General features: G+C 37.0%; 1 protein-coding gene and 1 long non-coding RNA gene across 2 annotated transcripts; one reads left to right on the top strand and one right to left on the bottom strand.

The window, feature by feature from the left end:
• The first annotated feature begins 1,144 nt into the window (after positions 1–1,144).
• On the top strand, positions 1,145–4,389 carry LOC127422820 (uncharacterized). The gene is made up of 3 exons (XR_007894225.1): positions 1,145–1,225; positions 1,813–3,796; positions 4,250–4,389. It is a non-coding gene; the product is annotated as an uncharacterized LOC127422820 (long non-coding RNA).
• On the bottom strand, positions 3,095–13,402 carry LOC127422819 (hydroxyproline dehydrogenase-like). The gene is made up of 10 exons (XM_051666600.1): positions 9,111–13,402; positions 8,813–9,003; positions 7,640–7,766; positions 7,361–7,432; positions 7,182–7,262; positions 6,948–7,091; positions 6,674–6,840; positions 5,699–5,809; positions 5,507–5,618; positions 3,095–4,369 (listed from the first exon to the last, which is right to left on the bottom strand). The coding sequence occupies exons 1-10, from the start codon at positions 9,354–9,356 to the stop codon at positions 4,154–4,156; spliced, it is 1,467 nt and encodes a 488-aa protein (XP_051522560.1). The 5' UTR covers positions 9,357–13,402; the 3' UTR covers positions 3,095–4,153.
• Between the last annotated feature and the right edge of the window lie 40 nt (positions 13,403–13,442).

The following is a 13,442-nucleotide window of genomic DNA, read 5'->3' as shown; positions in this document are numbered from 1 at the left end:
ATAGGGGACACCTGGACTAGTATCACACAGGAAAGTTATAATATAGTCACAAGAGCTGTATCTCAGTAACTAAGGTTATGAATGAAATTCAGTAGTTGTGTATGTTAGTTTCAACACCCAGTTTAAACCATCTTAAATTAGACTTAATTTTGGAAATTCTATCCCCCAAACTAAAATTCTTAAAAAAGTTGTTGGATAAACAAGTAAACACAATAAACTATCATACACTAGCATTCATTCAGGCAATGGTTTACTATATAATGAATGTGGATTTTTAAGTCAGGTCAGGGCAAGTTGTCACATGTTTTACATTTTAAACATTTATCAAATGTATTAATTGCAATAAGCTATTTGTTGGCCAAAATTGGTTGGCTTTATGTTTCCCTTCACATTTTTGCTGTTTCATGAATAGTTTTGTTTCATAATTGTATCACTGTTTACATTTAGCTGAAAAACCTACAATATAATAGGCTGTTTAATGGCCATTTCCATTGTGACAGTTAACCTCATGTTGTGTGACAACATGCCTGCTGTTTCTTGGGCAATAATGGTGGAAATGTTCAATAGCTGTTTTGTAACCAATACTTTAAAGACTTCCAAAAACGAACCTACCCTAATATTTCCTGCTGTAAAAAAGTGTCATAACTAGCTCCAGTCCCCTCTTTAAAGAAATATGTAACATATTCATTGTAGACACAACCAGTTCACAACATACTATACCATAATGCTATAAAGTCCTGTCATGAAGTAAAACACCATAAAAACTGGAAATAATTTTAACAAATCTTGTTCAAATCATGAGAACATTAAACCCCTAAGTAAAACAGAGTATTTGGAAATGTGGTTTGGCACTGCTTATCTACTTCATATTCTGTTGTAAAAATCAACCTCTCTCTCTCTCTCTCTCTCTCTCTCTCTCTCTTCAAATTTGCTTTATTGGTATGACATACTTCAGTACATATTGCCAAAGCATTAAAAAAAAAAGGTCAATGTAATTATTATTATAATAAATAATAATAATAACATCAATAAAAAAGAAAAAAAGGAAACAATAAGAGGGGGAAGGGGTAAATAATGAGATGGTGTCATAACAACTAGCATACTGTACTGTATGTACACAGCAAGTAGCATCAAGTAAAAGATCAGGTGGTGTATAGTGGACATGTTCACTGGTTGTGTTCTCTTATGTTTATGGCCACTATGGAGGAAGTGGGCCCTTTACCAGGTAAGATTTAAATAGATCTCATTGAGTGATTGAAACTCGGGGATAGATATTTGTATTTTGGTGTAGAATGAGTCTCGCAAGGAGTATTTTTGGCAGTGAAGAAGGAAGTGCATCTCTGTCTCGATCTCTCCTGATGTGCAGTGACTGCACAGACGGTCTTCTTCGGGCAGCCATGTTTTTTTGTATCTTCCTGTTTCAGTGGCCAGTTGGTGGTCACTAAGTCTGTACTTAGTTAATAACTCTCTCTGTTTTACTTCTCTGACAGAGGAGAGATATTCAGCTGGGCTGTACTGTCTCTCCAGATCAACATAACATTTCATACAGCTCTGGGTTTTATAAGCTCTTTCCAATGTTCTATGTGCTGTATGTATTTGTTTCTTGATTCATAATTTATTTTATTCTTATGGGTTGTGTTGCTGCATAAATCTTGGGTTCTTTACTTGTAAGCTGTGATACTATTAGACAGAGAGGACTTTGCTTTGGTTTTAGTTCTTGTGCTTTAGTGCTTTATAGTGTAGGGCATCTCTCGGACTTGAATTTAGGTGTATCCAGAATTTTGATGTTCTTTTTTTAACTATTTAATTTAGAGGGAGACGGCCAAGTTCTGCTCTACATGCATCACTGGGTGTTTTTCTGTGGACAGGAAGGATGTTTCTGCAGAACTCTACATGTAAACTTTCCACTGGGTGTTTGCCCCAGGTATCATGGCTATAACTGTTAAGAGAGCCCCAGACCTCTCTTCCATATAAAGCTATGGGTAGAATTACACAATCAAATATCTTTATCCAAATTCTGATTGGAATGTTAATCTTGAATAATCTAATTTGTATGGCATGCACTGCCCTACGGGCTTTTGTAAGTAATGCTTTAATCGCCAAATTGAAATTCAAAGAAGGGGTTAAGACCAGGCCCAGATAACTGTACTGTGAAGTTTGCTGAAGTGTGGTGTTGTTGAGGGTAAATGTGTGTCTTTTTTCATGATTTCTGCATTTTTTCTGAAATATCATTCTTTTAGTTTTTTGGATGTTGATTTCCCAATCATGCCCAATCATGGCAATATTGATTTAAGATGTCCAGACTGTTTTGGAGACCTGGTGTCCTAGACAGAATTAGCAGATCATCTGCATTGACTTGAGTGTCATAAAGCTCAAGTCCTGGGCTTTCATAGCAGTCCAGTAACTCTGCCAGTTCATTAATATACTGTAAATTTTAAATAAAGTGTGGCTAATACAGAATCCTTGTCTTACACCACGCTGTTGGGGAAAGTATACTGTTCTTTTTTGCCCAATCTTTACTGTACAATTACTGTGTGTGCACATATGTGTAATTAGGTCATATACCTTACCTCCTATGCCACTTTGAATGATTTCATTAAGTAACCCTTGTTGCCAAATTGTGTCAAAATCCTTTTACAATCTTAAAAACATGCAAATACTTTGCCCTCTTTTTTTTTTGGTGTACTTATTTATTATTGTTTGTAGTGTATATACAGTATATGGTCAGTGGTTCGATGTTTAAGGAGGAAGCCAATTTGAGATTGTCTCTCTCTCTCTCTCTCTCTCTCTCTCTCTCTCACACACACACACACACACAGTAGGCTTATTTAACAATTAGCGCATTCTTAGTGTTTGTCATTTAGCCTTCAGAGTTGATCTTAGACATTTGCTCATGGTCAAGTGTTGATAGTGGGTGTGCGTTAGAAACTGAGAAAGAGTCATTAAAGTCCTGGTGATAATTATCACCCCCCCCCCCATCCATTCCATTATTTCTCTTACCTCCCTTTCCATTTGGTGATGGACAAAGAGAGGGTTTAAAATAAGGTTAGATAAACAACACTACACTAATGGACACAATGTTCAGAGACAGAAATGAGGTTTAATATATATTTAATGTTGTTAACATTAACAACCAAGTCAATTTACACTGGATCTCTGCAGTAGCAAATAATGTCCAAGAATTGATAACTCATTATTTGGATATTATACAGTATTTTACAGTTGTGACAAATTAAAAAATCATGTTCATCATAGTAGAAGTTTATTCAAGTAATTGATTTGTGTGAATCTTAAATGTATTTTTGAATAACTTAAATATTCCTAGTTCAATACAAGTTAAGCTCATTCGACAGCATTTGTGGCAAAATGATTACCACAAATATTTATTTTGACTTGTCCCTCTGAGGTTACAGTGAGGCACTTACAATGGAAGTGAATGGTGCCAATTTTTGGAGGGTTTAAAGGCAGAAATGTGAAGTTTATAATTTTACAAAAACACTACTTCTTTTGTTAAAACTCAAGTATTATTTGAACTATAAAGATTTAATTTTAAGGTTTAAGGGTTTGTTGACATTACATCGTCATGGCAAACAAAGTTGTAAAATTGGCTATAACTTAAGCGATTTTGTCACAGTAAAATCATGTTAACACACGCATATTATTTGTCTTGTGGCTATATGTGACAAGGACGAGGGCGTGGCTGGGCCGAGATGATTCATGCCCGGCGCTGAGTTGCCCAATCAGCTCCTTTCCCGATGAACGAGAGGCTTGTCTGCCACACTATACTTTTGAAATAGTGAGTATTTTAACGTTTACGTATTGGCCCCCATTCCAAGTGTCTCATTGGAATCCAGATTTTTGCTTTTTTTAAGGAAAAGGAGGGACAAGTCAATATTATTTTTGTGGTAATCAACTTTGTGCCACAAATGCTGCTGAATGAGCTTAAATTGTATTGAACCTGTTATGACATTGACCATGTTATGACATTGATCTATCTTACAACTAGATATTTAAAGATAATATGTATAGGTTTGACTGCAGACATATTCCTTTTTCAGCTGGAAAGTCATTTCAGAGGTAGACAAATGTATTACATTTTGGAGAAGAAAAAATTTGATTCAAGTTATGAAAAATAAAGCTTTTTACTCTTGACCTATTGCACTGACAATGTTCTCTCTCCTCTGCTCTCTGTCTGTCTGGCTCTTATGATCTTCTCTCGGACTCTGCGGCGGATCTCCTGTCTCAGCAGGTCTCTCTCTTTGCGGATGCCCTGGAGTACAGTACGGTTCTCCTGAGCTCTGCGCAGCAAATATGGCAGTGTGTCATCCACTGAGCCATACGGCACTGACTTATACACTGAGAAACCATGCTATGAGCTATGAGAGGGAGAGGAATTTGTGGTTTGAGGGGTGTTCAAGAGAGGCAAGGAGAGAAATGTATTCAGTCTTATTGATTAAAATAGCTATATAATTATACATTATATATTTGAAGTCAGAAGTTTACATACACCTTAGCCAAATACATTTAAACTCAGTTTTTCACAATTCCTGACATTTAATCGAAGAAAACATTCCCTGTCTTAGGTCAGTTAGGATCACTATTTTAAGAATGTGAAATGTCAGAATAATAGTAGAGGGAATGATTTATTGCAGCTTTTATTTCTTTCATCACATTCCCAGTGGGTCACAAGTTTACATACACTTTGTTAGTATTTGGTAGCATTGTCTTTAAATTGTTTAACTTGGGTCAAACGTTTTGGGTAGCCTTTCACAAGCTTCTCACAATAAGTTGCTGGAATTTTGGCCCATTCCTCCAGACAGAACTGGTGTAACTGAGTCAGGTTTGTAGGCTTCCTTGCTCACACACGCTTTTTCAGTTCTGCCCACAAATTTTCTATCAGATTGAGGTCAGGGCTTTGTGATGGCCACTCCAATACCTTGACTTTGTTGTCCTTAAGCCATTTTGCCACAACTTTGGAGGTATGCTTGAGGTCATTGTCCATTTTGAAGACCCATTTGCAGCCGAGTTTTAACTTCCTGGCTGATGTGTTGAGATGTTGCTTCAATATATCCACATAATTTTCCTTCCTCATGATGCCATCTATATGGTGAATTGCACCAGTCCCTCCTGCAGCAAAACACCCCCACAACATGATGCTTCCACCCCCATGCTTCACGGTTGGGATGGTGTTCTTCAGCTTGCAACCCTCACCTTTTTTCCTAGGTTGTCTAAATGTCTAAAAGCATGACATAATTTTCTGGAATTTTCCAAGCTGTTTAAAGGCACAGTTAACTTGAGTATGTAAACTTCTGACCCACTGGAATTGTGATATAGTCAATTAAAAGTGAAACAATCTGTCTGAAAACAATTGTTTACTTTTAAAAATTACTTGTGTCATGAACAAAGATGTCCTAAACGACTTGCCAAAACTATAGTTTGCTAATATTAAATCCATGGAGAGGTTAAAAAATGACTTTTAATGACTTCAACCTAAGTGTATGTATACTTCTGACTTCAACTGTATTGTACCTAGAGTTAGTGATACATGATCACACATTCCCAGCAGTTGGCCAAAACAGACAGAGCTACCGTTTGCTCCAATGCCCAACTCTTCCATTCTGAAACAGCATTCAATTTCAATTTCCCTTACACTTTCATAACCATTTTAACAAGAGTCCATAGATACATTAGAGAGTACCTTGTCACTGCCCGTCTGACTGATTCTTCGTTGTGAGTGGCAACAATAATCATGTAGCGTTCAGGTTTCTCAGAAATTAGGTTAAGCATGATCTCCAGACATCCATTATAACTGCATATAAATGGCCATTTAAATGTGTGATCAGTGGGGATAGAACAATAACTGACTAAATATTCACCTTCAAACTAACTGCAGCATAATATTAGTTCATAATATTAAATTCTAGATCCTTTTTTAGAGAAGACAAGCATAATGAAAAAAAAAATCAATCACTATAGACTTATTCCATCATTGTCTACACTCTTAGAAAAAAAGGTTCTTTAGGGTTCTATATACAGTAGAACCCTAGGGTTCTTTACTCAGCTCCAAAGAACCATTTACGTGAAAAAGGTTCTATTTAAAAAGACTTACAAAAAAAAGAACCCTTTTTGCACCCTTTTTGTATATGAACCTTTTAATTCACATATCTATTAAACGTTATTCTGGTAATAAAACAAAAACGAAATGTAAAAACTAAACAAAAACCAATTACGATTCCATGTCTGGAACTCCTAAACGGTTATAGAGTATATAGAACCTTTTCACTTGGCTAAAAGAACCCTTAAAAGAGTTCTATATAGAACCTTTTATGGGTTCAAAATATGAAGCGAGCGATAGAACCTTTTTGGGTTCTATATGGAACATTTTCTTCTAAGAAGATTTTATTAATTTCCATGACATTTCCAGGAAGTCACAACTTTACATTTCCAGTTTTTTTATGACCGTGAGAACTCTGTAATTAACAGCTATTGTTACTGGTTTACTGCAGCACAATTAATCATGCCGCCAGCAATGAAACGTTCACAGGTTCAAATGTCAGGAAACATACATACAGCTAAAACACTTATATCTTGAATGCACTGTATGTTGCTTTGGATGAAAACACCTTTCATAAATGTAAATGTTAAAAATATAATATTTGAACTCATAGATCACCTGTTATTAGTATGCTCCCATGATTCATGGATTGGATCTGTCCGCCCCTCCTTCTCTGCCAGTTTCCTCTCTTTATCCATGTAAGCCCCTCTGACGAGCTTAACACCGAGACAGGAAGACTGATCAATGGATGTCTGAATGGCATCAAGCAACAAATTCCTTGAATCCTGCAGGTGAAGAAACAAACCAAGCATATCCGTAAAGACATTAGAGAACATACAATGCGCTTTTTCTACAGAAAAGGGAAATGTTTTAAAAGAGGAGTTGTGCCAACCTTAAGGTAGCACTGATATGTGTTCCAGATCCAGGCACTTTTTTGATTGAATTTCTTCATCATAGCCATGGTAATGAGTGACGGTGCAGGATTCATGTAAGTATACTCAGCATCCACCAAAACACAGACTTTATTAGCACTGGCCTATAAATGTGACAAAAAACACAACAGTAATCTCAAACTTTCAAATGAGAGCAGAACATTTAGTCAATTAGTGTGTTGAAATTCTGGCACCTCTCCTATTTTGTTAAGTCTGCAAAGGCTGCATAGGAAGTGTGTGTTTTCACTTTCGGTCAGGCCAGGAAACATCATTTCCTATAGGATACAAAACAACATCTAAAGCACTGAATATCAAATGTAGCTGATTACGATAAGCCTTTGGTGTGCTGCAATGGAATGGCACATATCTCTACCTCTCCCTCCATGGCTCTGACAAGCAAATTCAGATCATATTGTTCAGTCTTTAGCAGAGAGGTCAGCTTTACCTGAACATGAATTAATTGAATTATTAATACCATTTAGATTTTAAGTAGAGAAATAAAGGGTTATTATGCCAACAATGAAATTTCCAAAACAAAATGACAGCATCTAATTCTGTCAAATGTATACATCAGATAAAGAACTAAAAACTTAATCACTGTTAATCCTGACTCATAAGAAACAAACTTATTAGAGTAAGAATAAACACCCACACACAGCTCAGGACTGACTAGAGCTGTGATCTTCAGCTGCATCATTGGATTCTTACTCCAGCCATTACTGTGAGATATGTGTACACACTCCAACATGGCCGCCAGGTTGTCTTCGTATCGACGTTCCCTGTAGATATGTGTGTCATGATAATACAAAATGCATGCGTTTCAATGTATTACATATTAAGTATGTTACATAACATATATTACATAACTAAGTATTCATCATCATTCCTTATCTAGACTAACTGTAAAACAGGATCAGAAATGAATGGGGGCACCCATAACAATTTCTATTGTTTTTCATTTTGTAACATGCATTGATGAATTTCATTCTATTTTATTCTAGACATATCTAGTTACATGTAGCACATCAAATATTAGTTTACTGCCTCTGCAGACACCATAGCTGTTAGCTGTACCTTATTGTATTGTTCAATGAAGCAGAATACACTGTGAAAACGTCCACTATCTTGTCACTATTGGATTACGATGGATTGCCTCAGTACTGAATCCTAGGGCCTACCATAAAGTCAAAGGAAGTTTGTACAGACCCACTGAGCCTTGTGGTGCAGCTCTGCCTCTGGGCTCAGTGGGTGCTGTGGTGCAACTCAGGCTCTGGACTCAGTGAGCCCCATGGTGCAGCTCCACCTCTGGCCTCACTGGGCCTTGTGGTGCAGCTGCACTTTCTGAAGTTCACTTCCACTTCCAGGGTCAATGGGCATTGCGTTACACCTCTGCCTGTGGGCTCAGTGGGCCCCATGGTGCAGTTCTGCCTCTGGGCTCAGTGGGCCTCACAGTGCAGCTCTGCCTCTGGGCTCAGTGGGCCATATGGTGCAGCTCTGCCTCTGGGCTCAGAGGGCCCCATGTTGCTTGTCAATTTATATTTATAGGCAACAGCTGTAATTTTTCAGGTTGTTATTCCATTTCCAAAAATTGGTTAAAGTGTTTTACAAAAACCAAATGCTGTGTTTAGAAAAATATGCCTTTATTAATTTTTACCTTTTTGCCCCTGAAGTTAAACTCTGGGGGAAATATTCCCCCTTAATATAAAAAAATAAATACAAATTATTATTTAAGAGATATTGTGAAATTATCAATTACATGTTTTTTTTTTTTTAGCGGAAATATTGAAAAAGGCAAAACTCCTGACATCATGTCTTAATATTATACCCAGTGCTCTCTCCAAGGTCCTCTTCGATGGGGACAGCCAGCATGGGGTGGAGCCCCAAAGAGCTCATCTTTTGCATGGACTCTAAAATCTCACCTTCTGTTTCTCCGGCAACAAACTGAGCATACACAGATGGACGCAGGACCATTGAGAAACCCCGCTTACCCAAAACCATCCTTGCAATGGTCATCAACTTTGTAAGAGAGTGAGCGACAAAGACAGAAATTTAGCAATTTGTCAATGTGACAGGTAAGACAACATATTTATATACTGTATGAATCAAGTGTGTATATTCCTCACCTTGTCACAGTTGTTCACCAGCACAGGGAAGGAGCAAAGCCTGAAGACTCCAAGGGCTTGCATCAGCTCCCAGAAACTCTTCATCTTGAATGCTTTTGGGTCCTCAAAGGTCAGGAATGCAGATGGAGTGGCGTTACAGAGGTCACGACCACCATGTTTGGCTGCCAGGGACTGAGGAGCAGCCACGCTCAATAAACGCAGAGAAATGAAACGATGTAACAAGGGTGGCCGAAGAAGAGAATACATCTTCACTCTTCTTCCACAAGCTGAAGATACTGAGTGAGAGGATATTTCGATTCTAACTACGAAAAGTAGTGAACTGTTGATTCCAGTAAAACTCAGATTTTCTCATCTAATCTTAAAGAGTTGCTGGAGTGTCCCATCGAAGTTTTATCTAAGTAGTGCTTTAAAACAGAAAGTTTGTGCAACTCCTATGCTTGCTCAGCAAACAATGCAACTTATATGAATATACAACCACCTCTATTTACACATGTAAACAACATTTTCCACACACAGACCTCTATATAGATCAAACATCAGTGAAACCTGTAGGCAAATAAACAAGGGGCAGAAAAAGAGTGGCATTAATCAGTTTAAGTGCCACACTTCATAATACTACGACAAATGTGAGGTAGCTGGATTTCTCACATTTTTTTAGAACTCACTAAAGAAAAATTAAAAAAATGTCTCTTACCATAAATTATGGATGCCACGACCAACACCTGTAAACCGTGAGGTTCTCTCCAACTTTTCCACTGCAAATAAACATGAAAAAGGAGAGCAAGCGAATGGGGACGAGGGAGGGGAGGTTCGTTTTAGATCTGTTGGTTAATGACTGACATGCAGTCTGAACTTTGGGATATTAATAGTGAAACCTTCATGGACAATTATTTTGCACCCTACCTTCCTGTAAAATGTGTATGACAGAGCATCAATTTTCATTTTAAAAATGCTTGACAAGCTTTACAACCACACCAAAAACATCCTTGACATACTGATTAGTAAACACTGTCACATCGATGGCAGTCAATGCTTTTGAAAAAGCAGACGTTACAATTACAGCCCACATCAAAAATCCTTTAATACTTGATGTCCATAAAAAGAAAGGTAAAAAAAATACATATTATACACTAAACTAAGTTAAAAATGATAAGCAAGGGAACAGAGCAGATGTCAGTCTGACCTTGGATCTTGGGAAGGAGACAGACATCGGTGTTTAGCACAGTGATGTGTGAGAGAAAAGGTCATGCTAGACTTTGTCCGGAACAGTCAATACTTAAAAACTTGAACCAAAATTTTACTCCAACCCCCTTTAACTCCACACAATATTTACTACTGACCAGAACAATAAAAAATATATCTGATGTCACATTCTTTGGCTGGATTTTTCATTTAGTTTATTTCAGTTTTGAACATAAAATCATCAAGGATTATAAATAAAAACATCCTCCCCTTTTTCTCTTGGTATGGGATGTCTTTTCTGGGTCATTAACATCGTTTTCCCACAAAGTACTAAAAGAGAAGGACCAATGTTTTTTTTTTTTTTTTTTAATGACAGAAATATTAACATCTCTTCACCAATTACTTACATGGAGTGATTTTTTTAGTTAGTATCACCTGTTCCGTAGTCCTTTGTTTTGTGTCCGCTATACTTACAAGCTGTTCTTCATTGGCTTAAAAATGGGACATCAATATATGTCTCCACAGCGTTTAGTAAATGTGTGCTGTATATAGGTCAAAAACTTGTTGACTAAAGCACACTGAAGTGAAGGTCTGGGGGGGGGTTTGTGTGTAGTTTGTTTTAATGATACAGAAACCCGGTTATGTTTAAACACCTGTGTGTTGAAAAAAAAAGTTGTCCCACTGTTAACTTCAGATTTTATGTTAACAAGCTTCTCCTCTAAAGCAAGCAAAAGTCATGAGGGCAATCCCTCGAAATCATCTAGTTCAGCACCTTCTTCAAGGGCACAATGCATGATCACTTAAACCTGGGATCAAATTTGTGACCTGTGTGTCACAATTCTATGCCCTTAAAGACTATGCTTGAGGACTAGAGGACTTTTATAGGTGTAGCCTACATATTGGGCCTGGGGTTGCTCAAAAGTTATTAAATGTTGGCCCCATGAATTTAAGAGAGAGCCCCTGCTGGTTGCATATAACCGAATGCAAAAAATAACTTGATTTTATAATTTTCTGTTGAAAATATTACTGCCGTTTGACTGCGCAAAACTTAATGCCAGGGTGTTGCTATGTGGTTAATTGCTGGCCCAAGTCATAGCCCACCCCCCAGTCTCTTCTGTTCCCTATAGAGCGCAACAGGCTTTGTTTCGGAAGCATTTTCCACGATCCTTTTTTTCCATAAAATTCTTCATAAGAGAGTTCTAAGCCTTGAACCAAACCAACCAGCTCTGAAGTAAACCACATTCCAAAATTTGGTTTGAAGCAAAGATGTATTTGAAAATCATACAATAAGACAAAAGTACCAGACTTTGCACTTAATGGTTTTCATAAAGGGAATGAACTACAATCCCATGAAGCATTGTGAATGATGTAATTGAATTAAAGATGATGGGAAAATACAAAACTATTGATTTAAAGTTGTTGATTAGGAGTACAAAAACAATATATTTAAGTTTAATTACAAAATACTCCAATCTATTAATATTAGGGCTGGTAAATTTAAGCAATTAATGCAGTATCCGATCTTCCTGCGGCTAAAATTGGTATAAATAAATTCCCAAAAGCACAGAAACAGACTGTGTGTAGCAGTGCACCACTTCACGCTTATTCATTACGCGGAATGCATGTCCCGGGCATAATAAACACGGGAACGGATTTACTGTACGGAGAATGGAGACTGCACTCGCAAGCGGCGGTGAGCCAGATGTGGGAGAGATATGGGCAAGCTGCCTTACTGTATCTCTTCGCAAAGCCCGAAAACTCTCTCACTGTCATCTGAACCAGTGTCAAAAAAATAAACAGCGTGAGAGACCCAGCACGTAAGCAAGACTGAAAGGCAGCGAGAGAAAATTTTCATTTTGAGATTTTAAACATTCAATTTGTTTTATATCTGTATGTATAGTGCCTTATAATGCGTTGGCAATGCACACTTAAATTTATCTTGCCAATAAAGCCTGACGTGAATTGAATCTGCCCATTTAAACCTATTATTGGAAAAGTCCACTGGAAAACGGCAGAAGATTTTGCCCAACTTTTAATTACAGCATGTTCACAGATTTTATGGCAAGTATACATATACTTGTATCAAAGATTTAGATCTGTAAAAATGTGTCCAACTCTATCAAAAAGCCCAAAATACACCAGGGACTCTTATTTCGAGTCCATGGAGGAATAAATAGACAAAAAACGTTTCTGCAACTATCGGTGTTAATACTTGCCAATAAATGATAGTTCCAAAAAGTAACTATTGGCGCCGATTAATCGGTAAAACCAATATATCTGCCGGCCTCTATTGGCTCCATTCATTTCTATTGAAAGTGCCTCACTGTAACCCAGATTTTTGCTTTTTTTTTTTTTTTTTTTTTTTTAAAAGAGGAGGGGCATGTCAAAATGTATTTGTGTAATCAATATAATGCCACAAATGTTGTTGATTGAACTTAACTTGTATTGAACCCAGAATATTCCTTTAAATAATTAAAATAAATTATGACACCAATTTCTTGCAAGTTCTTTAAGACAAAGTATAATGTTTTAATGATTCATCACGATTAATCAGAAAACACTGTGATTAATTATTAAAAAAATGGATCAATTCACAGCCCTAATTATAAAATATTTAAGAATACAGAATGACTTGTGTCATTCACAGCGTGTCATGGGAGTGGGTGTCGCTATTTTGGCGCCATATGTTTGTCGCTATTCTCTGATTGGTGGTTCTTTTGCTTTCAGGATTGTGGATAGTATAGTTCTTCACTTGAAATCCCTCTATTAAACAAGATTATTTAAAAATGAAATTGAAATAATGCAGACAAATGGCTTCAGCAGAAACATATAGCAAAAATTAACAACCTTTGGAGCTTATGGTTGGTTTGTTTTTAAAGGTTTACAAGTTATTGTTAAAATTAATTTTTAGAAACTATAACGCTCTACTGCCCTGTTCAACAGGGAATAAACTTTTTAGGCTTTAAAGTGAGGCCGTATTTACTGCCGTAGAGAAAAGATGTCACGTGATATTTATTAAAACCTCTCCTATGTGTTCGGCATAAAGTCAGTCATGTAAGTTTGGAGCACCTTAAGGGTACGTAAATTGACCATTTTTTATTTTAAATATTTGCAAAGCAGTCCTTAACGCAAAAGTCCCAGAGATGTAGT

Source organism: Myxocyprinus asiaticus, chromosome 32 (assembly GCF_019703515.2).
Source record: "Myxocyprinus asiaticus isolate MX2 ecotype Aquarium Trade chromosome 32, UBuf_Myxa_2, whole genome shotgun sequence".
NCBI classification, from domain to species: Eukaryota; Metazoa; Chordata; class Actinopteri; order Cypriniformes; family Catostomidae; genus Myxocyprinus; species Myxocyprinus asiaticus.
The sequence above is the reverse complement of the archived record's forward strand: the minus strand, read 5'-3'. Positions and strand labels throughout refer to the sequence as shown.